General features: G+C 44.6%; 2 protein-coding genes across 2 annotated transcripts in view; both read left to right on the top strand.

The window, feature by feature from the left end:
- Positions 1 to 2,877, top strand: part of LOC146172528 (nose resistant to fluoxetine protein 6-like) — a 137,361-nt gene extending 134,484 nt beyond the window's left edge. The window contains exon 15 of the mRNA XM_084585786.1: positions 2,238 to 2,877. Coding sequence (XP_084441912.1) covers positions 2,238 to 2,465 — 228 coding nt within the window. The 3' untranslated portion in view covers positions 2,466 to 2,877. The remainder of the gene's footprint in view (positions 1 to 2,237) is intronic.
- A 335-nt stretch (positions 2,878 to 3,212) lies between these two features.
- LOC146172527 (uncharacterized) overlaps positions 3,213 to 24,564 on the top strand; it is a 41,283-nt gene continuing 19,931 nt past the window's right edge. The window contains exon 1 of the mRNA XM_084585784.1: positions 3,213 to 3,332. Within this exon, the coding sequence (XP_084441910.1) occupies positions 3,213 to 3,332 (120 nt within the window). The remainder of the gene's footprint in view (positions 3,333 to 24,564) is intronic.

Genomic DNA, 24,564 nt, shown 5'->3' with positions numbered 1-24,564 from the left:
TGCCTCGGATGTTTATTCCGAAATATCGTATGCGAAATTTGGAGATCTATTATGGTTAAAGCGATGCTTGAATTTTCTGTGTCCCAGAGGTTGTATCTTATATATTTACGCTCATAATAGCGGAGCTCTGCTTCACTTGCACGCAACTTGCACCATTTTTATTGCTGCTCGTGCTAACTCGCGGGGTGCTTGCTAGGCAGTTACGCAATTAAGTTCTGGTCTCATTGCAACTAAACCTGTGAGTCACATGCCGCTTGAGTAAGTAGACGGTGAAAGGTTTCAAGCAAATATCCGTGCAGCGGAAACATTTCAGAACACTCCATTCTTGGCGGTTGACATCGTATACCAGCATGTAAATAACCACCTGTGGTGCCCCAGTAACTAGGCGTCGACATGAATACCGTCATCCAATGTCACCCTTTCTAAATTGATGCAGACCAAAATACCAACGCAAACTTTTTCAAAAATTTTCCGCGTTAAATTTGAATTCATTAAAACGAATAGTTAACCCACTGCTTTAATTGAGACTCACGTATCAAGATCGCGACAGAAAATTTCACTGGACCGCTCGGGGATACTGTGATGCAAAGCGACCGATACTTTGCACCTTCGCTGAATCCTCAGGAAGCAGGAACAATGGTGGTTATGATGCGAATATAATTAAAACTTCCACTGCATGCATGTCTTAATAGGAACGGTGAACACAGAAAGCGTCAGCGACCGGTTGTACACCTGGGTGTGAGGCGATGAGCCATTATTGACGGTGCTAAACAATGACCAAGGAATTCAAATTTGCAACCAATGAGAATGAGAACAGCCAACATATCCAATTTGAAACTCAATAACTTGTATTTTACTGCACTTCTCGGGTACCTATTGGTTGTTCGCGGAATATTACTTTTGGTCTTCAAAGCATTATAACAGATAATGGGCACTGGTACGTATTGTTTTAAATTCAGCAGTGCGACGAACGCGATCAAGTCACTCGACTTGAATTAAAAGTCATCAGTGGCTTAGAGCGCAACTATTTTCTTCTGTGCCTGCTGCTTGATGAACTTCCCTTGCTTAGGAAATTGAATGGTCGCAGTGCTTTCGTTTAAAGCGAAAGTGGCCATTCATGCTTTCAGCGTTCTGCTAAACTCTGCGTGGCGTACGCGCGTTTTATCAGCCGTCGCGACTGTGCGTTATGAAACATCATCACCAGTAAGATTTCCTATTTCAAATTTTGCGAATGGGAGCATCAGGCATGTTCATTTTTTTTTTTTTTTGCCAAGGCAAACACAGCCGCATCTGCTCTATTGTTTAGATTTCTCTTACCTGTCTGCTCCAGCGTGTTTCTTTGCAGTGTGAGATTCAAAGATGTATTGCACGAGGTCGCATACAGCTAGAGTAGTCGAAAAGGCGTCAATGTCACCATTGCCGCCTCCTTAACCCAAGACTGAAAAAAGCGTGCCGGAAAAATTTTCGCTAACATGCCGCAGCTAGCGGGACGGAACAGTACTTGGCATCTCGATCGTTACCAAAACAAACGGCGCTTCCGCGTTCTAAATTTGAATGCGGCTTTTCGGTGTGAAAGCCGCGTGTCAACGCTGATTTCTCAATGCGGAAGCAAGGAGCCCTAAGGGCCTTAGGGCGTAATTCCTTCACATCTTTAAGGCGGAGCTTAAGTGTCTATCTGACACTGTACTTGCGTGTAATTATGGGCACGCGCACTGTACGTTTCTGCTGAAATGCTGCGAGTTACTGAGACACGAAGAACCTAGTAAAAGGTATAGTTCTTGCGAAACGAGTAGGCTTCTTTTGTTAATCTGCTCGCACGCAGTTCTGAAATGAATCAAGCCCCACCTGAACACAGAGCATATGGGGCACGTGCAAGAGAAGTTTATTTTATGGGGTAAATAACAAAACTCACTCACGTTCTCTCCCAACCTGGTCTAAAAAATGCGAAGGACGTGGACCGCTTTTTTTTTAGTGTGGCGAGGTATATGACTGCTACTGTTATTGCACTTTTTTTTTGTATCAGGGCGCCTAAGGTTCGAACATATATGCTATACTTGAACTCTGTGCTAAATTTGTTTGCAGAAATTTAGTAAGGAAATAGCAAGGAAATTATAAATCGTCAACTGTTCAATTTTGAAAACGTTTACACTGACTATTTGATGGCCAGAGTCTTGGTGTAGGAAGCAATCACCTTGCATTAGGATAGCAAGGGATTTTTTACCACGCTCTTTGTGCAGGTATCGTTCTTCTTCGCCGCACTTGTATGGAGCTTCATCTTCGCTTATATGTTGTTCATCTGTTGCGAGGCACCGACGGGGCGGTTGGACAAGCTACTCTTCGAAGCTCGACGCAAGCAGACACAGAAATGCATTGAAGGCGAGGCGTCGAATACGGATGGAGCGGAGACCTCCCTCGGAGTTTGCACAAACCAGAAAAGAAAAGTGCGCTTTTGTTGTGGCCTTTGAGGATGGCTTTAGTCGGAAAGCTACCTCATTGAACTCGATTAGTGACGACTTATTTGGTGATAGCAGCCGAGGTCCCCCCAAAAAAGGTAAAGCCTGCATCGTAACTGAAATCCGGGGGTGAAATTCTCCCTTTGTAATATCTTGTAATATCAGCGGTGTTAGAGTCAAAAGAAGAAAATGACCCGGTGATAGGTTTTCGGTGGCGTCTGAGCTTTGAGCCACGCGCGCCTTATGGATATATTGACAGCAAGCCATCCTGAACATGTAACAGCTTGTTTGCGAGGGAAAAAGACAAAATGACACCAATAAACAACAGGAGGTTTTCTATATTTACTGTATAGTGAAATAGTCTGAAAATGCCGCTCTTCATTTTCTTCTCACTTTTGCTTTGGCAGAGACCATGAATAAAGGGCACTGCAAAATATAGGTTGTGCAAACTATTTTATTCTCTCCCTTTAGGAATTATTGTAGCAAGCGTTGACGACGGCATTAAGGGGTGTGAAAAACAGAAGGAGAGGGCTAACTCTAAGGCAGAGCTCGAAGTTACGTACTGAACCCTGCCTTGGACGCAACTGCGAGGGTCCTCGTTTATGCGACATTTGGTGGGACATCCCATCCACGCCGGGACCCAAGCCCAGAACGAATGCCTCACGTAGAGACACCAGTGCATCAGAGAAGGCGCCGACTTCAAGGTCTGCCTCTCGAGTGTGGTCCTATCCCTGAGCCCAAGCTAATAAAAATACCGCAATGAATCCGTCGGTATTGACAACTCCAGTCCTGCTCCACCACCAGCGGGATCCACCACGATTGCACGGCCTGACCTATGAGGACGCCGATGACTGGCTGAAGCAGTTTGACGGGATGGCCGTAAACGTCTGGAATGCTGACTAAAAGCAGCGCTGTTTACTTCGCACTGGAATATTCTACGAGGACGTGATTTCCTAATCACAAATCCGGAATCCAAACATGGTGCACATTCAAGGCGAAATTCGCGTTTAATGTTACCGAGCCCACTTCTAAAGAAAAAAGCAGAACTGCAAAATTAGTAGGAGTCGAATACAGCACCCGAATGAAAGTGTGACGAGTATGCCGAAGAGATGAAGAGAATCTTTTGTCACACAGATCCGACCATGCCGGAAGAAAAGAAAATACACCTTATGGGTGAAAGATGTTAAAGAGCAGTTGTTTGCTGGCTGGTCCGAAGTCCAACAGAGACAATAGGTGATTTTTTTAGTGAAGCGACCACCACCGAAAACGCATTTTACATACGCGCCCAGCAGCGCCAGCGCACTACTTTGTCCGTGCTCAGCGCCAATATGTACCATGATTCGCGAATTATGGGCAAGAAATTGCCGATGGCTTGGTAGTATTAGCCATCATATATCATTGTGTATACAATGTTGGCAAGTAATTCTATACGGAAGGTTGTTATTGCCCATTTATAGCCCATGAATAACAATCATGGGGGGAATATGTAAATCACTGGTCAAAGAGTGTTTAATGTTATGGCTGTACCATTATTGGTAGCGCATTGGCAACGCCGGGCCACTGGTGGACCAGACGTCGCCAATCAATTTCCAATATCGGGCCGGTCGCATGTGCTACCTGGGATTGTTTAAAAAATTCAGACGTACTTATTGGTTTGGTTTGGTTTTGTGGGGTTTAACGTCCCAAAGCAACTCAGGCTATGAGAGACGCCGTAGTGGAGGGCTCCAGAAATTTCGACCACCTGGGGTTCTTTAACGTGCGCTGACATCGCACAGCACACGGGCGCCTTGCTTTTCGCCTCCATCGAAGAGCGGCCGCCGAGGCCGGGATTCGATCCCGCGTCCTTGGGAACAGTAGTTGAGCGCCGTAACCACTGCGCCACCCCGGCGGGGTCAGACGTACTTATTAATGGGGAAGCTGTTGCACGTTGAGCACCAGAATGTAGGTTTGTCATGTTAGAAAAATAATGAACATATAGACAGGAGGCCGATAATACTAAAAATATTACACATAACTTTACATTTATTGTATTAGACATATTAGATCGACATCATGCTCTTTTATACTTTTATTGTATCTGCCATGTGATATTGAAATACTCCTTCGTACAAGAGTTAAACTTATCTATTTCGCATACAAACGATCGACGCTTCAATATGCATAAATGCCCTGCCGCTTATGTCGGCAGTGCTTTGCTGTTGGCATCTTAAGCCACACTTTGTCCTAAAGGTGCTTATCTTCCGAAATGTCGGAAAATCATAAATGCCAAAACGAAGAGAATGTACCCACAAAGTTGTTCTGTCAAATATACCAATGAAAATTTAAAAATGTAGGTAGAGATGAGGCTGACGTTTCCGAAAACATCAATTGATACCTCCTGCAGACAGTTAGAGCATTTCTTTAGCTTTCAGAAAATATATAACTCTTCAATGTTCGCGACCTAAAAAATCATTTTCTACCGTTTTTTGAAGCAATTGGTGTGGAGCAGCTAAGCAACTTCGTAATGGGTCAAAAACAGGGCGACGTTTGGATGACACCTTGTTCGTGCCTCCGAATGTTTGGAAATATTTAGGACTTGAATACCCAGAAATTTTGAACATCTGCAAAAAAGCTTTGAATGTAATTTTTTGTTTGCGTAATATGGACACTTCACAATAGCTATCAATAGTACATGTGCAGATTCTTCCTCGGCAGGCTGCTCGGGATTCGCTATTATTTAAAAAATGCATTCTACTAGTTCTTTTTATGGAAGTCTTAATAACTGTTTTGAGCGCACAAGTCATTTCAGAAGCACACTTTTGCTACGCAAAGGATGCTTAGACGACTTCTATCAAAATATTCATAAAAGTATCAATATTTAACAGCTGCTTTGCAACTATTTTTTTAAACGCAGCGCATTGGTTTTATATGGCAGTTTAACTACTCGGTGGGAGCTCCAAAAAAACTTTAATAGTAGTTTTTTTCCAGGCATCGGAAGCTGAAAGCATTCCTGTCAACGTCTGTATGAATGTGTTTTACAATATCCTACAGTCGACTCATGGTCAATAGTGATTTAAAATATTCACGACTTGGAGCAGGCTCTTGAATTAGGGATTCGAGTACTGTGCTCTACAAAGTACATTTACAGTTCCTGTGCAACATACTAAAAGACCAATGTTTGGTCATTTCCGTGTTTTTTCGTGCAGTTTGACCATGAACGACAAGCACCAATTTGCCCCCCAGAAAACCCTTCTTAGTAATGACGTTATAGAATCGCTGAAAGAAACGCACCGGGCACACAATATTTAAATGTTGTGGTAATTGGAAAGCTATAGAAAAGATCATATTGAGGACCAGCGCAAAAGAGACAAAGGACAAAGGAAAAGGAAGACGACACATGCCTTCCCTTTCCTTGATATTTGTTCTTCTTTGCGCTGGTCCTAAACATGAACTATTGCCAACCTGCCCAATACAGCGTGCGGGTAAAAAATGGGAAAACATTCTAGTTCATAAACATGTGATAGATGGCTTAATATAAGCTTTTTCGTAATCGCCACTGCTCGCCAATTGTGCAATAAAAATAGAAAAAGAAGGGTACAGGGAAGTAAGTCAAGAAATCCCTTGACATAATAGCATAGTGAGACAGTTATGAAACTGGGCTCCAAGTATTGATCTTTGCCGATGACGAACAAAGAGATCGGTGGGTACTCGTGAATATTAATGAAGGCAGAGGTGACGTTTCCGCCTTAAAGATCTGCGAAGGTGGTTCAAGTTTAACAAACAAAAACGCGCTGAAGATCTGCTCGCAGTACAAGGCAACTGAATGTCTAGATTAGGAGATGTATCTTTCGGAGGGTGAATGAAGAAGGGCATAATACACACCGAAAAGAAGCAATGCATCTGCGAATAATCGCCGTCAAATATATCATATTATCTTCTCTTTATTGACTTTAAGGGCGAACGACGCCGTAAATATTATAGCGAACCCACCTCGCTCTTGCCTCATGAAGAGGCCGGTGCACGTATCAGTTCAAGCTGCATGATGCGAGGACGCGAAAACTGTCGCACATGTCATAGTGACTTTTCTGGTCGGGTTTGTATCTAAACTATATTCGCCGACGACGTTGCCTTGCTAAGCAACTCGGGGGATGAACTGCAAATAATCATTGATGACCTCGACAAGAAAAGTAAAGTGTTGTGACCGTGCATGGTCCGCGCTTGCGCGCACTATTGTGCGTCTGTGGGCATGGTATTGATATGTGCTGTTGGGGCAAGGGCTCTAAGTGAGCCTGTTCCCATGAATCTTTTTGTGTGAGCATGCTTTGCTTTGTCATGACCCTGCAACAGCCAAGTTGGCCCTGTAATGGGAACGTCAAGAAAAATACAAAGAAACGTCGCCCTGTGAGAAATAGCCGGATGTGCTTTTGTTCGACTGTTCACCCTTCCCGTCGAGAGGCGTTATTGTCAAGTGAGGAATGCCTATTGTCCAAAGGAGACGATCAGATTGACACGTCCGTTCACGTACAGGAGAAGAAAGGAGCATGTGGATTACGGCCATTAGAGGATTTCCCGGAAATGCAAGAAAGAGTTGCAATTGCCGGAAAGGTACAATGCTGGGAGCAGTATTCGTGGCGCGCACGTACACTTGGGTTTCTGAGAAGAAAATCCACTTGCCGGAACCAACATAGCGAATCTTTGCAGAAGAATCGAAATTTACCTCCTCGCCGTTCCCAAGCTCTACCCGCCAACAAGTGACCACGCCCGACGAAACAATACTGGACCAGTCAGTGCATCAGACCATCAGTGCAGTGATGTGATCGATTGGTTGCCGATATCCGAGGGGTGTGCCCTGGAAGTGATTGGTCAGCATCTTCAGAGAGGGGCTGGACATATGGGGATTTAAGGACGTTGCAGAGCACGAAATGACGCTCTGAGCCCTGGGTAAACGGCTCATCCAGACACTTCTCGCTATGAACTATTAACGCTTGCCATTTTGCTGCTATACCCTTTTTTTCATGTAAAGAAGTTTTCTCAAAGTGCCATTAAACCTGCTTCTATATATTTCACCAACTTCGAAGATTCAATCCTTCATCAACCCGGAGTCTCTGCACGCTACCAAGTGAAGGCCGGGTCGACTTAGTCCCAGCGTCACGACAAAAGGTAGGCTTGAAAATTGATATGTAGAAGACTAAGGTAATGTTCAACAGCCTCGCGAAGGAACAGCAGTTTACATTAGGTAGCGGAGTACTAAAAGTAGTAGGCGAATATGTCTACTTAGGACAGGTAGTAACCGCAAATCCGGACTGTGAAAAGGAAATAACAAGAAGAATAAGATTGGGATGGAGCGCATTTGGCAAGCACTTCCAGATTATGACTAGCAGCTTACCGGTATCGCTCAAAAGGAAAGTATGCAACATTTGCATCTTACCTATACTCACCTATGGGCCTGAAACGTGGAGGCTAACCAAGAGAGTTCTACTTAAGTTGAGGAAACCCCAAAGGGCTATGGAACGAAAATTGGTAGGGGTAACACTAAGAGATGGGAAGCGTGCAGAGTGGGTCAGAGAAATAACTCAAGTTACCGACATTCTAGTTGAAATTAAGAAGAAGAAATGGGCATGGGCAGGACATTTAGTGCCAAGAGAGGATAACCGATGGTCGCTTAGGGTAACAAACTGGATTCCAAGGAAAGGAAAGTGTAGCAGGGGAAAGCAGAAAGTTAGGTGGGCGGATGAGGTTAAGAAGTTCGCGAGGGTCAAATGGATTCAGCTAGCACAGAGCCGGGTTAATTGGAGAAATATGGGAGCGGCCTTTGCCCTGCAGTGGGTATAGTCAGGCTGATGATGATGATGATGATAATATATGCGCCGAGAACTCGAGCCCATTATTTTAATGAAATATATCATTGCATCCGCATTACACGATGTAATTTAGCCATCTGATTTTTGTCGGGTCAATGAAAAAAATCAGGACCAGAGCACCACGTTTGAATTGAACAAGAAGAGCGCCTAATACCCGGCGTTCCTTCCTAAATCCTTATTTAAAAGCAAGCGAGCTAATATAGCGGCCCATGTGGGGACGCTCTCCTGATACCAATGCAATGCATTTTCGGCTGAGCCAGTGCAATAAAGATTGCGTCGGAGGACGGAACCTGATTAGAATTTCTCCGCGGATAGAATTACTCAAAGCCGTGTCGCTGATCAATTTATTTGTGCAAACGTATAGCAGCTACAGCTGTAGCAAGAAAGGAATCAGTGCTGGCTGCATTTCTAGCCGAGCTATAATTTTGAAAACCGTATCAAAAGAGAGAGAAGGATTTACATAGCGTTGAAAAATGCACACTGATCGGTTAGGGCGCAGGAACAAAATTGCTTCAAAATGACGAAAATGAAATTGAATCCCTCAGTGCTGTCTAAAGGGCAGAAGCAACATATTTTGAAACGTTCATGAGGAAAGAATTGAGGAGGAAGTTTAATTTTCATGGACATTTCATGCATAGTATTACATATTGCGACAGCTGTATCGAAGGAAATGAATTTGGTGGAGAAGTAGAAAATTATATTTGATTCTAAGTGAACAGTACACATGACAAACGCCCTGACACAAGGCTGCTTGCTGCACAGACCGTCGTGTGGTTCTATTACGACGCGACTTGGCCCTCAAAGAAGGCGCCAAAACTTGGTTTCGTAATGGTAGGCCTCAAAACGCGTTTACAGATATGCACTTTTACATCAAGCGCAGCCATTTCGCCGTTTCTCATGTCATCATTTCACGCTGCTCAAACGAGACAGCCGTAGCCGGCTATACAGAAATGCGGAGTTTTGACCAATAAAGCCGATGAGAAAAGACGAAAGTGAAAGCGCGGAGTCACCTCGGTGAAACCTTCGAAGCGACTTTCTTTCATCCCTGAATAATAGCTAGTTGCACACAAGGTTTCGCGCAATTTCGAGAAGGCGGTAATGCCTATCTATTGGCCTCCCAAAGCGTCGGCCTATCCAACGAGCATTTTGTTTCGATAGCGATCTGGTGTGGCTCACGGTATACGATCCGGACGTCTCTTGTGGTTACTCTATCCGATCTGGCCGGAAGTACGTAACTGGCTGCTATAATCCGCCCAACTCGACATAAGCACCGTAAATTTCACAGCACACCCTTGAAAAAGTACCACCGCGGACCCGGATCCGACGGCCATCTTTGTTTAAGTTATAATATTGCCAGACAGGTAATTTTTTTCCTAGTAGCGCATTGGGCAATAATAAAGCTATCTTGACATATACTGCCACGAAATAACATTTTAAAACAATTACAAAGACTTAACCCGGTTACAGCAATGGTATTGTGATGAAAAGTATAGGTTTAATTTATAATTTAGCTTGTTCTGCTTTTGTTTAGCAGCAATTGACAAGGCATGGTTGTTCAGTGTCTCATCATCATCATCATCATCATCATCATCATCATCATCAGCCTGATTATACCCACTGCAGGGCGAAGGCCTCTCCCATATCTCTCCACTTAACCCGGTTCTGTGCTAGCTGCATCCACTTGACCCCTGCGAACTTCTTAATCTCATCCGCCCACCTAACTTCCTGTCGCCCCCTGCTACGCTTTCCTTCCCTTGGAATCCAGTTTGTTACCCTCAGCGACCATCGGTTATCCCCTCTTCGCACTACATGTCCTGCCCATGTCCATTTCTTCTTCTTAATTTCCACTAGAATGTCGTTAACTTGAGTTATTTCTCTGACCCACTCTGCACGCTTTCTATCTTTTAATGTTACCCCTACAATTTTTCGTTCCATAGCCCTCTGGGTTGTCCTCAACTTAAGTAGAACACTCTTGGTTAGCCTCCACGTTTCAGCCCCATAGGTGAGTGCAGGCAAGATGCAACTGTTGTATACTTTCCTCTTGAGCGATACCGGTAAGCTGCTAGTCATAATCTGCGAGTGCTTGCCAAATGCGCTCCATCCCAATCTTATTCTTCTTGTTATTTCCTTTTCATGGTCCGGATCTGCGGTTACTACCTGTCCTAAGTAGATATATTCGCCTACTACTTCCAGTATTTCCCTACCTAATGTAAACTCCTGTTCCTTCCCGAGGCTGTTGAACATTACCTTAGTCTTCTGCATATTCATTTTCAAGCCTACCTTTCTACTTTTCCTGTCTAGGTCATCAATCATTATTTGCAGTTCATCTCCCGAGTTGCTTAGCAAGGCAATGTCATCAGCAAATCGCAGATTACTGAGGTATTCTCCATCTAGCCTTATCCCTAACTGCTCCCATTCCAAGTCTCTGAATACTTCCTCTAAACAAGCTGTGAATAGTACTGGGGAGATTGTGTCTCCTTGCCTAACACCTTTCTTTATGGGAATTTTGTTACTTTCTTTATGCAGAACTATGGTTGCTGTGCAGCCACTATATATATCTTCCAGCACTTTCACGTACGGCTCGTCTACCCCCTGATTTCGCAATGCGTGCATCACCGCCGAGGTTTCAACTGAGTCAAATGCTTTTTCGTAATCAATGAATGCTATGTATAAGGGCTGGTTATATTCCGCGCATTTTTCTATCACCTGATTGATGGTATGGATATGATCGATAGTAGAGTACCGTTTCCGAAACCCTGCTTGATCCTTTGCTTGATTGCAGTCTAAGGTTGTCCTGATTCTATTAGTCATTACCTTAGTAAATACCTTATACGTAACAGACAGTAAGCTGATTGGTCTGTAATTTTTAAGGTCCTTAGAGTCCCCTTTCTTGTGAATGAGGATAATGTTTGCATTCTTCCACGCTTCCGGTACCGTCGATGACACCAGGCACTGCGTATACACGGTGGCCAGTTTTTCTAGCACGATATCCCCCCCGTCCTTCAGCAAATCTGTAGTTATCTGATCCTCTCCAGCTGATTTCCCCCTTTTCATAATTTCTAGTGCTTTCTTGACCTCGTCCTTCGTCACTGGTGGAACGTCTGACTGTTTTTCCCTACCGCCAATCTCATTACGGTCCTGACTACTTTGGCTACTGTAGAGATCTGTATAGAACTCCTCGGCTACTTTGACTATCTTGTCCATATTAGTGATGACGTTGCCCGCCTTGTGCCTTATCGCATACATCTGGTTATTGCCTATGCCCAATTTCTTCTTTACCGTTTTAGGGCTTCCCCCGTTCTTTACAGCGTGCTCAACTTTCTCCATGTTATACTTCCTTATATCGGCCACCTTGCGCTTATTGATTAGCTTTGATATCTCGGCCAATTCGATCTGGTCTGTTGGATTGGAAGCTTTCATACTCTGCCGTTTCTTAATGAAATCTTTCGTCTCCTTAGACAGCTTACCGGTATCCTCTCTAACTATCCTACCGCCTACTTCTACCGCGCACTCAGTAATGATATCTCTGAAATTATTGTTCCTTGCCTCTAGGGTAATGTCGCCATCCTCAGTTAGAGCTGAATACCTATTCTGTAGCGAGATCCTGAACTCTCCTGCCCTCCCCCTCACCGCTAATTCGTTGATGGGTTTCTTTCTTACTAATCTATTGCGTTCCTTCTTCAGATTTAGGCTAATTCGGGACCTCACCATCCTGTGGTCACTACATCGAACTTTCCCGATTACCTCTACATCCTGCACAATGGCGGGGGTTGAACACATTTTGAAGTCGATTTCATTTTTAGTCTCTCCGTTAGGACTTTTCCATGTCCATTTTCGGTTCTTCCGTTTGCTGAAGAAGGTATTCATGATTCGTAAGTTATTGCGCTCTACAAACTCAACTAGTAACTCCCCCCTGTTTTTCCTAGAACCAATGCCATCGTCACCTACTGCCTTGCCTCCTGCCTGTTTTTTCCCTACCTTGGCATTGAAGTCGCCCATTAGTACAGTATACTGCGTCTTTACTTTTCGCATTGCCGATTCTACATCTTCATAGAAGCTTTCAACTGCCTGGTCATCATAACTACATGTAGGTGCATAGGCCTGTACAACCTTCAGTTTATACCGCTTATTAAGCCTAATTACGATGCCTGCAACCCTCTCATTAATACTATAGAATTCATCTATATTACCCGCTATATTCTTATTGACAAGGAAACCTACTCCTAGTTGTCGCCTCTCTGGTAAACCTCGATAACACAGTACATGCCCATCCTTCAGTACAGTATATGCCTCATTCGGCCTCCTAACCTCACTAAGCCCTATGACGTCCCATTTCATGCCCTCTAGTTCCTCTAACAGCACTGCTAAACTAGCTTCACTAGCTAGGGTTCTAGCATTAAACGTTGCCAGGGTCAGTTTCCAATGGCGGCCTGTCCAGCGGAGCCAGGCTTTCTTAGCACCCCCTGCTGCGTCACAGGTCTGACCGCCGCCGTGGTCAGTTGTTGCGCAGCCGCTGGTGACTGAGGAGGTTCAGTGTCTAATCATCCTTTACTGCAATTTCAGCATTTTCAAATTTACCAAGACGGTCTTATGGCCAGTGTAGCAGTTAGACATGACACACGTAGAAGCATATGTACAGGTAAGTATTTGCAAAGACTAAGCCCAAACACGAGCCATTATGCGTGGTCGATAACTTATCCGAGTTCATCAGTTCCAAACTCAATTGCTCTTTAACAAAGCAATGATGCGTTTCGAAACTTTGTTATAGTCTCCCAAGACAATCACGCCTTTTTCTGGGTTAGTAGAGCTAAGATAAGGCTTTCGGAAGCGTGTGGTGAGATGTCAGCCACGGCTAATGTCAATCCGTTACTTGGTGGTTGAGATACTGGACTTAGTTTGAATTTCTCCCGCGAAGAAACGTGGTTTTGACATCAGGAAACAGCTTAGCCAATCAGAGCAGTAGCATACGCAATTATGGTGCTTGGCATGGGTTATCGTAGATGTGGTGAAGCACTGTAAAAAGCAGATGTTTCTTTATTATTAAACTTATCGTTTGTTAGTAAGGCTCGGCATTGTCATTCTTTTTTTGTTTTGTGAGCAGAAGTGACTGCGTCGGCTCTTTCACTTGTTCTTGCAGTGACTCTGCGCCTGCACTGTAAACCGTTTGGGTTTTTTTTATTGCGCTAGTTTGCCCTTCGGCATAAGGGTTTAATATATTGATACAGGCCTTGGCCCCAGTGAATGCCAACAGCTCGCGGTGCTGTGGGCCATATGTCCATACCCCTGTGTCAGGCTGTCTCGCATGGTTTCTTTTTAATATGTTCAATTTCTTTTATTATTTTACTTTTCTAGATGCACATGCTGCTCCTTTCTTTCGTTCGCTCTTTCTTTCTTCCTTTCTTTCTTTCTTTCTTTATTGGTTTTCATTAAACGGTAAACAGTAAAAGCGGATCACCGTCTCCTGCTACTGGGTTTTGCCCAGTAAGCTACTTTTTGCATGCCAAACTTTTTGTCGTACTTACTGTTCCATGAAAATAAAGTTCTATTATTAATGCGACATCATGATGTGCTCAATTAGCAACAAAGCTACTGTGGTACCCTTAAGTCCCCTTATGTGTGGAATGCGAAAGCATTTTGAATTTGGTGCCTAGGTCAGTTATGAGATCGTTTGATGTTTCGTTGCTTATAACCGTATCATTTACCTGGCCACGCCATGGTGGTGGAGTGGTTAGGACTCAAAATAACGGCTTGAGGGGCTAGTTGGTGCTGCATCGTATTCAGATATGTGGCGCAACAAACACAAACACAAGAGAAGATACACAACAGACGCGCACACTACCAACTGTAATAAGAATCTGAAAACATTTCCTCTTCACCACTCCTCCTCTTCTACACTCAGGCACATCTCATCTTCCTCTTCTTCTCATCTTCCGCTTCTTTGCCAAGGGGATAATGGCACTCTCTTCCTCGCAGACCATAACATCGTCCAAACATGGCAGTGACCAATCTCATCTTCCTCTTCTTCTCTTCTTCCTCTTCTTTACCAAGGGGATAGTGGCACTTTCTTCCTCGCAGACCATAAACATCGTCCAAACATGACCGTCACAAATTCTCACTGTCTTGTTGCTCCACACCCCTGCTCTGCCCAGTAACTCATCCCACGCTGGACAAGCAAATATCACCACATTGTCACATAGTCATACACTAAAAACCACCGCACACATATACAGTAGGACATGTCCATCCACACCACATAACTTGTGTCCAAGAATAACAACTTTAGGCCAAGAATAACAGCTTGAGGCCCGATAATAATCTCGTTCTTTGCATTACTCAGGAGGTTTGCTCAATAAAATTAAATTCTTTTCTACGCAAACTCAACGAAGCTTCACTAATGCATCTCTCTTCTTTCTTCTGTATCCAATACGCCTCTAAAATTTCGCGTGCCATCTTATCCCGACTCTTGCCTAAAATTTTTAGCCTGCTAAACAACGGCTCACACTTGCACTTTTGGCAGTGCAAGGCTAAATTTGACCCTTTGCCATTTTCTATGAACTTCTCGTGTTCCCTCATTCTATCATTAATACATCTTCCTGTTTGCCCAATATATACTTTACCGCAAGTCAGAGGAACCTCATAAATCACTCCCACCCGACATCCAATAAAACTCTTAACATGCTAAAATGTTTTACCAGGCTAAACATTTTAGGCAAGAATCGGGATAAGATGGCGCGCGAAATTTTAGAGGCGTATTGGATACAGAAGAAAGAAGAGAGATGCATTAGTGAAGCTTCATTAAGTTTACGTAGAAAAGAATTTAATTTTATTGAGCAAACCTCCTGAGTAATGCAAAGAACGAGATTATTGTCGGGCCTCAAGCTGTTATTCTTGGCCTAAAGTTGTTATTCTTGGACACAAGTTACGTGGTGTGGATGGACATGTCCTACTGTATATGTGTGTGGTGGTTTTTAGTGTATGACTATGTGACAATGTGGTGATATTTGCTTGTCCAGCGTGGGATGAGTTACTGGGCAGAGCAGAGGTGTGGAGTAACAAGACAGTGAGAATTTGTGACTGTCATGTTTGGACGATGTTTATGGTCTGCGAGGAAGAAAGTGCCACTATCCCCTTGGTAAAGAAGAGGAAGAAGAGAAGAAGAGGAAGATAATAATTGGTCACTGCCATGTTTGGACGATGTTATGGTCTGCGAGGAAGAGAGTGCCATTATCCCCTTGGCAAAGAAGAGGAAGATGAGATGTGCGTGAGTGTAGAAGAGGAGGAGTGGTGAAGAGGAAATGTTTTCAGATTCTTATTACAGTTGGTAGTGTGCGCGTCTGTTGTGTATCTTCTCTTGTGTTTGTGTTTGTTGCGCCACATATCTGAATACGGTGGTTAGGACGCTGGACTACTGCGCCCAAAGATGCGGGATCGAATCCAGGGCACGGCGGCAGCTTTTCGATGGAGACGAATAGAGAGGCGCCCGTGTGCTGTGGTAAAGAACCCCAGATGTCAGAAATTTCCGGAGCCCTCCACAACGGCGCCTCTCATAGCCTGAGCTGCTTTGGGACATCACACCTCCCAAACCGCCCCAAACCATTTACCTGCAACTATCACATACTATTTATCCAATGTGATGACGTCATATGTTTATCGTTATTAGTGACCTAAATTCCCAATGAGATGCGTTATCAGTCTTATCTTATCATAACTATCACGACTGTCCTGACTAGTAACCTGTACACAACGTTACTATGACTTATTCTATTATCATTAATGGTCCTCTGTTAGTTGCCTGTTTGTCGTTAGTTATTGTCGTTCTTATCGTTATTTCTGGTACACATCATCCTGTCCACGTACCCCATAGATCAAGAAGTCCCTTCGCATTAAAGCGACGCCTAGTCGAGCATGTGGAAAGAGACAGAGAAATAACATTAATTTGCACCCGTCAAAAGGTTGGCGTGGATCCGAAGGGCAGCTAGAATTTTTAAGGAAAATCAGGAACAGGTCAGAAATATTCAGATCGACTCCAAATTTCTGAGGAGGTTTCCATAAGCAAAGGAAAGTAACTGGGATAAAATGTAATTCGCAAAGCAAAGCAAACATATTCATTCAAGTTTCACTGTAAATTTTTTTAGAAGGATAATATATTCTTCGTTAGGCTACTCTATGCTGCGTTATAACTTATGCTGTATTTTTTTCCTCCAATCGCTACCTGCTGCTGAGTTTTGCCTGACAACCCACTGTTGGCTTTCATCATCATCATCATCATCAGCCTGACTATACCCGCTGCAGGGCGAAGGGCTCTCCCATATTTCTCCACTTAACCCGGTTCTGTGCTAGCTGTATCCACTTGACCCCTGCGAACTTCTTAATCTCATCCGCCCACCTAACTTTCTGCCGCCCCCTGCTACGCTTTCCTTCCCTTGGAATCCGGTTTGTTACCCTAAGCGACCATCGGTCATCCTCTCTTCGCACTACATGTCCTGCCCAAGTCCGTTTCTTCTTTTTAATTTCCACTAGAATTGTCCGAAAATGGCATTGTATTTACTGTTTTGTGAAGTAAATAATAATTATTATTACCATCATTATTACATCACAGTCTCTTTGTTATCAACACTACTATTTTTTAAAGACATGTTGACGGAAAAGAAGTTAGTTGCTCGCTTTTTGTTGTTATTATGAGTGGCCGGTAAATAAAAGGTCGCACCTACACATTCATTCGCACAATTGCTCCGAGCAGGTTTTTTTTTATTTCTATCAACAACAGGCTGTAGCTTGATATTCGGAGTTGAATTTTAAATAATGCACGCACAGGAAAAAAAAGAAAACGTTTTTTCTATCAACTACACCGGTAGAGAAATGAGGATTCATTTCCCGTTGCCGCCTTATTCATGCGAACCAGGTGGGTCTCAACATGGTTTCAAAGCACACAGAGAAGCACTGCCGCCAACCGAAGCATTCGCATCTGACTTTGATCAGGGGTTTTCGCGGCCGCCCACGGTTTAAATGCATTAATCATCACTCTTTGAACACAGCGCTGCGCAAGAAAACCTATAAAGATGCATTCGGCTTTAAAGATGAAACAAGTGGACGATCTGTACGTGGCGTAGGTTTCTGCTTTAAAAAGTCTGCACCCCCCCCCCCCCCCTTTCAACCGTGTTTTTTTTTGTGGGTGTGTATGTGGAATAAATGCGGCCCCAGACCGCCCTTTGACCTTCCACTGCACTTTGCGGAGTTGAGTATACCGCGAGAGGCACGCGTCTCTATAGTTATTTTCGTCCCTGCCTTTTCTGAATCTACACCATGGCACTAATTCGGGGCAGGCAGTTAACGTTGTTACGCGCTGAGTTGCAGGCATCTAGCTGCCTCAAACTAGGCCTGATGAGCACGCCGCAAGCCCCACGTTTCTGCATCTGCTAATATTTTCACATCCCCGCTCACCATGAACGGCAACGGCGGGTGTGGGTCCAAGGCACGCGTTTTGCTACAGATATGAGGGAGAACAGTGCACAAGGACTGACGTAAAGTGCTTTATCAGTTTCTAAGCTAAAAAAAAAACGAAAGGTAATATCTGCCTAATCGGGCTCTTCCAGTACTAGCCACAATATGGACAACAGAAATGAATCTTGCCACTTTGTGACCTGTCTTATTTTTTTTAAATTAGCATAGACACACAGGTAGCGCAGGCTTCTGCTAAGCTCTCTAGACGTGTCGCGGATTCTCACTCATGGCATAGTGCGTCAATGGGCATCACTTACAAGTGCCGTGCACCACGGATTAACTAGGTTATCAAACTTGAATTGACTGCACGATTCTCAAAACGGCGTGCTACCGAATGATGCAAAAACCCTTTTTGGCATTATATTCACCACACAGAAAGCAGGGTAACGTTAAGTTAACCAGAAACAAGAAAAACGCCTACGCTAACCGGGATGCAACGACAATACAGTGCCACCTCAAATGAGCTACCCTCTTTGACGGAGAGCGTATGCACACGTGAAGAAAGGCGACGATGTGTACCGTCCAGTGCCACAGAGAACCGCAATACTAGAGATAAACATGCAGTAGATGAGCAAGATGGACGCCGATCGTTACACTAGTCGTTTAGCCCAAGAAACTTCGGCTGGCGCGTGTGCCCTGGCGCGGTGGCTCAGCGGTTAGGATGATGGAGGCGAAACGCCAGATGCCTGTGTACTGTGCGATGTCAGATAGCGTTATATAATCCCTGTGTAGTCGAATTCACCGGAGCCCTCTACTACGGTGCCGCATGGGGCGTCCAGCCCCACATACAATACCATGCCGTACCGTACCATACCGTATCGTACCGTACCGTATCATACCATACCGAACTGTACCATACCATCTGTACCATATCATGCTATACCATATCATTTGAATCATGTGTAATGGCCGGCAGCGAATCGTTTAAAAAATAATTGCCCGCTCCCTTTACTTTATATGTAATGCCTACTCCGGCTTTAGGTTACGGATTAACGTATAGCGTTTTTATTTCGCATTACGCTTCGAAGTATCAGCGGCTATTTTGAACTGCTGTGAATGTTTTTTTTGCTTTGAACTGTAGCCTTTCCGGGGCTTTCCTAGTGCCGCTTGAAAAAAATAGTGTTTACTTTTCTTATTTTGCCCTAGAATTGTTCCCTGCTGCTCTCTCGAACGCATGTTCACCATGGGTAAAGTTGGTTTGCTCACCACTTGCTTGCTTCCTCTCATCAGTTAAACATTTTTGCTTCCGCGGAGTGAAGTGGAGCAATGAAAAGTTAATTTCACCGGACATATTCATCACCCCCCCCCCCTATACTTCCCTCTATTCTATATACGCACACTTCCGTTACTTGCGGTGCGTAGTTGGTAAAAATCTACATTTGCGCTCAGTTGTTTCTGTCAGAAAGCACGAACTAAAAAAAAAAAGCATTGCACAGTGATGAACACGGAGAACCCGTTAGAGCAAAGGAGCGAAAGGATGCGAACGCGAAGTGCACCTTCACGTTGCGCCGGATAGAAAGGGAGTGCGGAAGTTGCGCGCTTGCATTTTGTATAGGCTTCTTCCAGGAAACTCGGTAGCTCGATCGGCGCGGACGCTTCCACCATCCATGCGCTCGCAATCTTGCAGGTGCGACGTACAGATATGCTTCGCATGTTTACAGAAATACTCTTACGCAGATCCTTGTCTCCGCATTTTCTTAACATTTTTTTTCTTTATTCCAGGCCACGCTCCGAGCGTACGTACGTATACGCAAGCGCAGAGTTGCCTCGCTCAGAACACGCGCCGTAGCGTCCGTTCCTGTGCGTTTAAAACATGCAAAGCTCTCGCGCTGCCTTTTATTTCCCCGGCGCTTGCGAGCTTTTCAATCGAACGTTGCGAAAGCGGCACGCGGTGACCTTGTTTTCTTCATAAACTCAGCCGCTGCTTCGACCGTGAAACTCATTTCCTCCGGTGCTGTGCTGGCAAACGTGCAGCCCTAGCGGCCAACGGCGCCCAAGGATGCGACTCTAGATTCGCGTACAGGGAACTCCCAGGAGAGGACCTACCTCGCATTCGCTTGGAGATTATAATATTTTGGTGCCAGTCGCTGGAGATTTGCGCCGTTTTGGCAGTTCCATCGTGTCAAAAGCACAGCCTGTTCGCATACAACGGCTGGGGCCATACTGCTTGCAACTTTCTCATTTATCCGCAGTTTCTCCAGTGTCGGTCGTTAAGGTTCAAATCTAAATTAAAAAAATACAGGGATGGTCAGGAGTTTATAGTGTTGAGTACGACGTCCTATAGACTGGCCACAGAGTTTCGCTGCGCAGACTATTTCGGTGCGTATGTGCGCGGTTGTGCGGACTGGGAAAGGAGACACCAAAGCTGAACGCGAGTATTACCCATCTGATAAGGAAATGGTGCATAATGATGACGTGTTACCAGTACGTTCGCTTTCTCATACGCCTGTACGCGACAAAGCACCTTAGCAAACTCCTTCGAGCCGCCAGTATTTCAAAGGTATCCTGCACACTCGAGTCTTCTGCGCTTGCGCTCATTATTATGCTTCAGTTAAAATATTTTTGCTTTACTTTTTCACTCAGTCAGCCGCAGTAAAACATTTACCCGCTTCAGCACTTCTTTTTCGTTTTCTATTTGCATCCCTAAGTTGTATAACGTGAGGCAGGCTCCTCTTTTTGAACCCGTATTTGCTTTCGCTTTTACATTGAACTTCATGGCCATTAGTGATCCACTGCCACTTCTACGGTGTAAAAACTACGCGTGCCGAGCGCGATAGTTGTGTTAAACGCATAATAGGTTGCCAGTCTGAATACGAAAGACTAAAGTGGAGAGCGGAAATCTCGGCACGGGCGTCGAGGCGCCCGTCTGGCTGGCTGAGAGAGCGAGACAATTTTAAGAGCAAGTACATTGCCGCACTTAAAGGGAGTTCGACGACGGGGCGATTCTTTTGCATCCTTTCCATTCTCCCCGCGGTCGCTCGGAATGCTCTGGTGGAGATTTTCATCGCTTATTTACTTTTATACTCGAAGCCGTTCGTTCTGAGCCCCTCTGACTACGGTAAACGGGAAGGAGGTGGGAATGCGCACCGGCTGCAGTGGTGTGCGTTCCTGCGCTTTCAGATCACCGGCTTACTTGTACACTGGCAACCCAGCTCGCAGTGGCTCGGTCTCTAATGAGGTTACGAAATCACGTTGGCTCTTACAAGTCGGGAGAGCCGAAAGCAAAGAGTGTCGTGGAGCAAGGCGCCACTCGTGTAGGCGCCTACATATGGCACTTTAGACCGGCTATAGGCTTCTGAGCGTCCGACAGGTAGAAGCTATACATACACATATATGCTCAGAGCGAGCATTAAGTCACAGAAGCCACAAGCGAACTTTATTTATTGGCAATGCAAAACGAAAGGACAGCCTCAACACTTTGGCATACAAATCGCGCTGGTGTGGGCGCTAATTGCGGCAATTATTCTAATATTAGCTTTTCTATGAACATCAAATACCCAGTGTGCTTAAGCGCCCACGTAATGTCTCCTTTACCGAGCTTGCATACATATTTATATATCAGTCTGGTACCATTTTTCACCAAAAGGTTCGACACCACTATGCCGAAGCTGTTTGGAAGGAAACGGGTGCGTTAATGTGCCAGCTTGAGCCACATTTCAATGAACCACGTGTTTCATTTTACGATAAGAGAATCCTCCAATTAGACTTTTTGTTGAAACCTTCGTCAGCGAACTGACGTTTTCTCTTCCATTCATTTTTTTGAGGTCGTGCGCGAGGTAGTGCTGTGAATAAACTGTACAATTAACGCTTAATGAGATTGTTTTCCCGACTTATTACAGCGCAGAGGGCACATGTTTAAGGGATTCTAATGTTTCTTTCGAAATATGTATTCCTGTTGGTTCCAATGTTTTAAATTTATGAATTAGATAATCCTCCCTATATTTTCTGTTTCTTGAAGATAGAAAGCCTAACTGGAGAATAAAAAACTTTTTTATCAAAATAATGGTGGTTCTGACTGAAATGCTGGAAAACTGCTGTTGGGAGGTTTTTGCTGTGTCTGCCCAACATTTCCATTTAATGTTTTGAGGCTCCTCTCAACCCTGGATTACTGGTCTTTTATACTGTGTAGCAATCTTCGTTCTCTCGTTCTGCCTTCATTGCCCATGAATGAAATTTAAGAATAGGGGTCACCTTTGATGATAACGTCCTTCAATTTCTCAGTACATCAATTCCCCTCAAAAGTATCGAATAGAAAGTTGATCAGTTGGTTTTAGGGAAATGATCGTCTATGCATTAAGCTCTACAACGTACGTAATATGTGCCTTTCTCTCAGAAGCACAGACTACTCTTAGGTATCGGTATCGCAATTTTTAAAATACAAATCTGCACGCAGCAAAAAAAAAAAAAAAAAAAATCACTGCGGAAGTTTTTCTTGCTTGAAATGTAATAAGCACCTCTGCCTGCGGAATCACAACTGTGTATATACGGCACTAATTACGAATTCATGGTATTGAGCTGGTTTAGTCCACAACTCGCCCTGGTTGCTCAATATAGAGGGAATCCCCATAACTGGAAAGTCGTGACATACCGATTTCCTTAGCTTCAGCAGCAATAACATGTCGAACTTTTTTCTTACGTGCATACAACTCGCATACTTTATCAATTACGATCTTGTTCCTTCATTCTTGAAAGGAATTCTAAATAAGATAAAACGCCTTTTATATGAGAAACACTAAGAAGCGTGACTAAGTGCGAGAATCTATGCTGAGTCCTATTTTATTGCACGGTTACGGCAAATCGAAGAAATCGCAGGCACAATTTTCTACTAACCTTAGCAATAATATACTGCACGTATCCTTTGTACTTGCCAACGTCACGCATCTAAGTGAAATTCGCCTATCCTGTCCTTGTTTATAGCGCGAGCTGCTAGTCGTACTGCTCTTGTGGCGCAGCGAATTTGACCTGGTGCCGAGAGGCGCCGTAGTAAAGGGCCCCGGAAATTTCAACCGCCTTTGTTCAAAGTAATTCAATTACATGTTTCAACTTCAGCCAAGAGACGCCGTGGTAGAGGGCTCCGAGAATTTCGACCACCAGGGGCTCTTTAACGTGCACTGACCAGGTGGCGGGGGGTTCAACAACTGCATCGCCGGTGCTTGGGTGTTCGGTCTCGCCATGAATGAGGTGCGTTGTGGTCCAAGAGCGTCAACGCTTCGGCGCAGGCGTCAGGCTGATGCACAGCCATGTTTAACAGAGATCACGCTCGAATAACTAGGTTTCACCAGGATAAACGTCAGCAAATATTTGTACCCGCGCTCACTTTCAAACAAATCTGTAGCCGGTAGCATCGGGCAGCACCCATACACGCGACACTAGCGATAAATTTGCATGCTTACTCAACGCGAGTGCTGTAGGAAAAAAACTCGGCTGACCAGGCGAACTCACGAGGATTACAACGCCTCAGAACTCTCGCGCACACCTGCACCCTGCATGCAGGGCGTGCCTTCTGTGATAGAGAGCCGACTAGTTGAAGGCCGTCGGTGAGCGGCAAGTAATTTTTGCCCCTATTCTCATACGAGTGAAAATCTCGGCTAGTCTCCCAACTCTTGAGTATTGTGCGAGAGTGCACAGAATGGATGCTTGAAAGCATTTCATGATTCATAAAGCTGTCAACTCGCGCGATTTCCACAGCACATGCATACGCAAAAGCATTCGGCATAGCAAAAAAAAAAAAAACAAAAACAAATCAATTGCGCTTGACCAACGAGCTAAAAGAGGAAATTACAACACGCCTTACACCACACTGCTTTCATTCTTGGGGTTGAGCCAGCAGCCTTACGCCGCGCACAATCGAAGCTGCGAAAGAAGGCGCGCACGCTATATGCTCGCACGCGGCGAATTCTAGCCGACTTCGGGAGAACCCTGGCGCGCGCTGTCTGCTATTATAGACTCGGAGGGGCATGCAAAGAAATTCAGGGTGTTCGAATTAACTGCGTTTTAATGGCCCCAGCTTGGTTTTTATCAACCTGTAATCGTTGCAGAAGAGCCCACTCTAAAAGGCAATATCTTCGTTTTGGCTGGTTTGTGGGGTTTAACGTCCCAAAGCGACTCAGGCTATGAGAGACGCGGCAATATCTTCCTTAATATGGAATAGGTTCCAGCAGTTAACGTGAAACCTAACCGCACAATTTGGCTAAACCCTTCTAACGCCACATTGTTCCTGCACTCGAGATGCGGTTCCGAGCGGCAAGCTTCCAGTGCTATACACGTTGTAAGTATAGTTCTAAATTACTGGCAGTATATAATCTCAAAGGTGCACTGTATTTGCAGCTGAATGTGATCAGGTCCCAGCCTCATTTGTTTGCTTGTAATAGCTTGTTACTTAGGAGGGTGAAGGTTTCACATTGGTAAATGCGGCGTGCGGACATGAATTAAAAGAGTAAATGCATAGTTAATATGCAGGAACTGGTACGCTGGGCCAGGGCACGGGACAGGCTCCAAGCAAAAATGTTCTAGTATTCAGGGAAGAAGGATATTAAAGGTTCAATGATTTCAGTCTCATTAAAATTAACTTGTGCAAAAGGGAGGATATGTTTTCGATTTTAACCAACTTTTTCAACTCAAGCATTGCTGGACGAAATGGAGAGGCCAGGCGCTTTCAGTATGACGAGATTTTGTACTTACAAATATACTTTGGATTAATTTCTTTGCTACGAAAATTAGCGGACGCACCGAGAAATCAGCGCTTCGGCAAAGAGCATAGTTACGGCCTG

This window comes from Amblyomma maculatum, unplaced genomic scaffold, assembly GCF_055883805.1.
Source record: "Amblyomma maculatum isolate TAMU_Amacu unplaced genomic scaffold, ASM5588380v1 scaffold_13, whole genome shotgun sequence".
Lineage (NCBI taxonomy): Eukaryota > Metazoa > Arthropoda > Arachnida > Ixodida > Ixodidae > Amblyomma > Amblyomma maculatum.
This window is presented reverse-complemented; position numbering and strand designations above follow the sequence as displayed.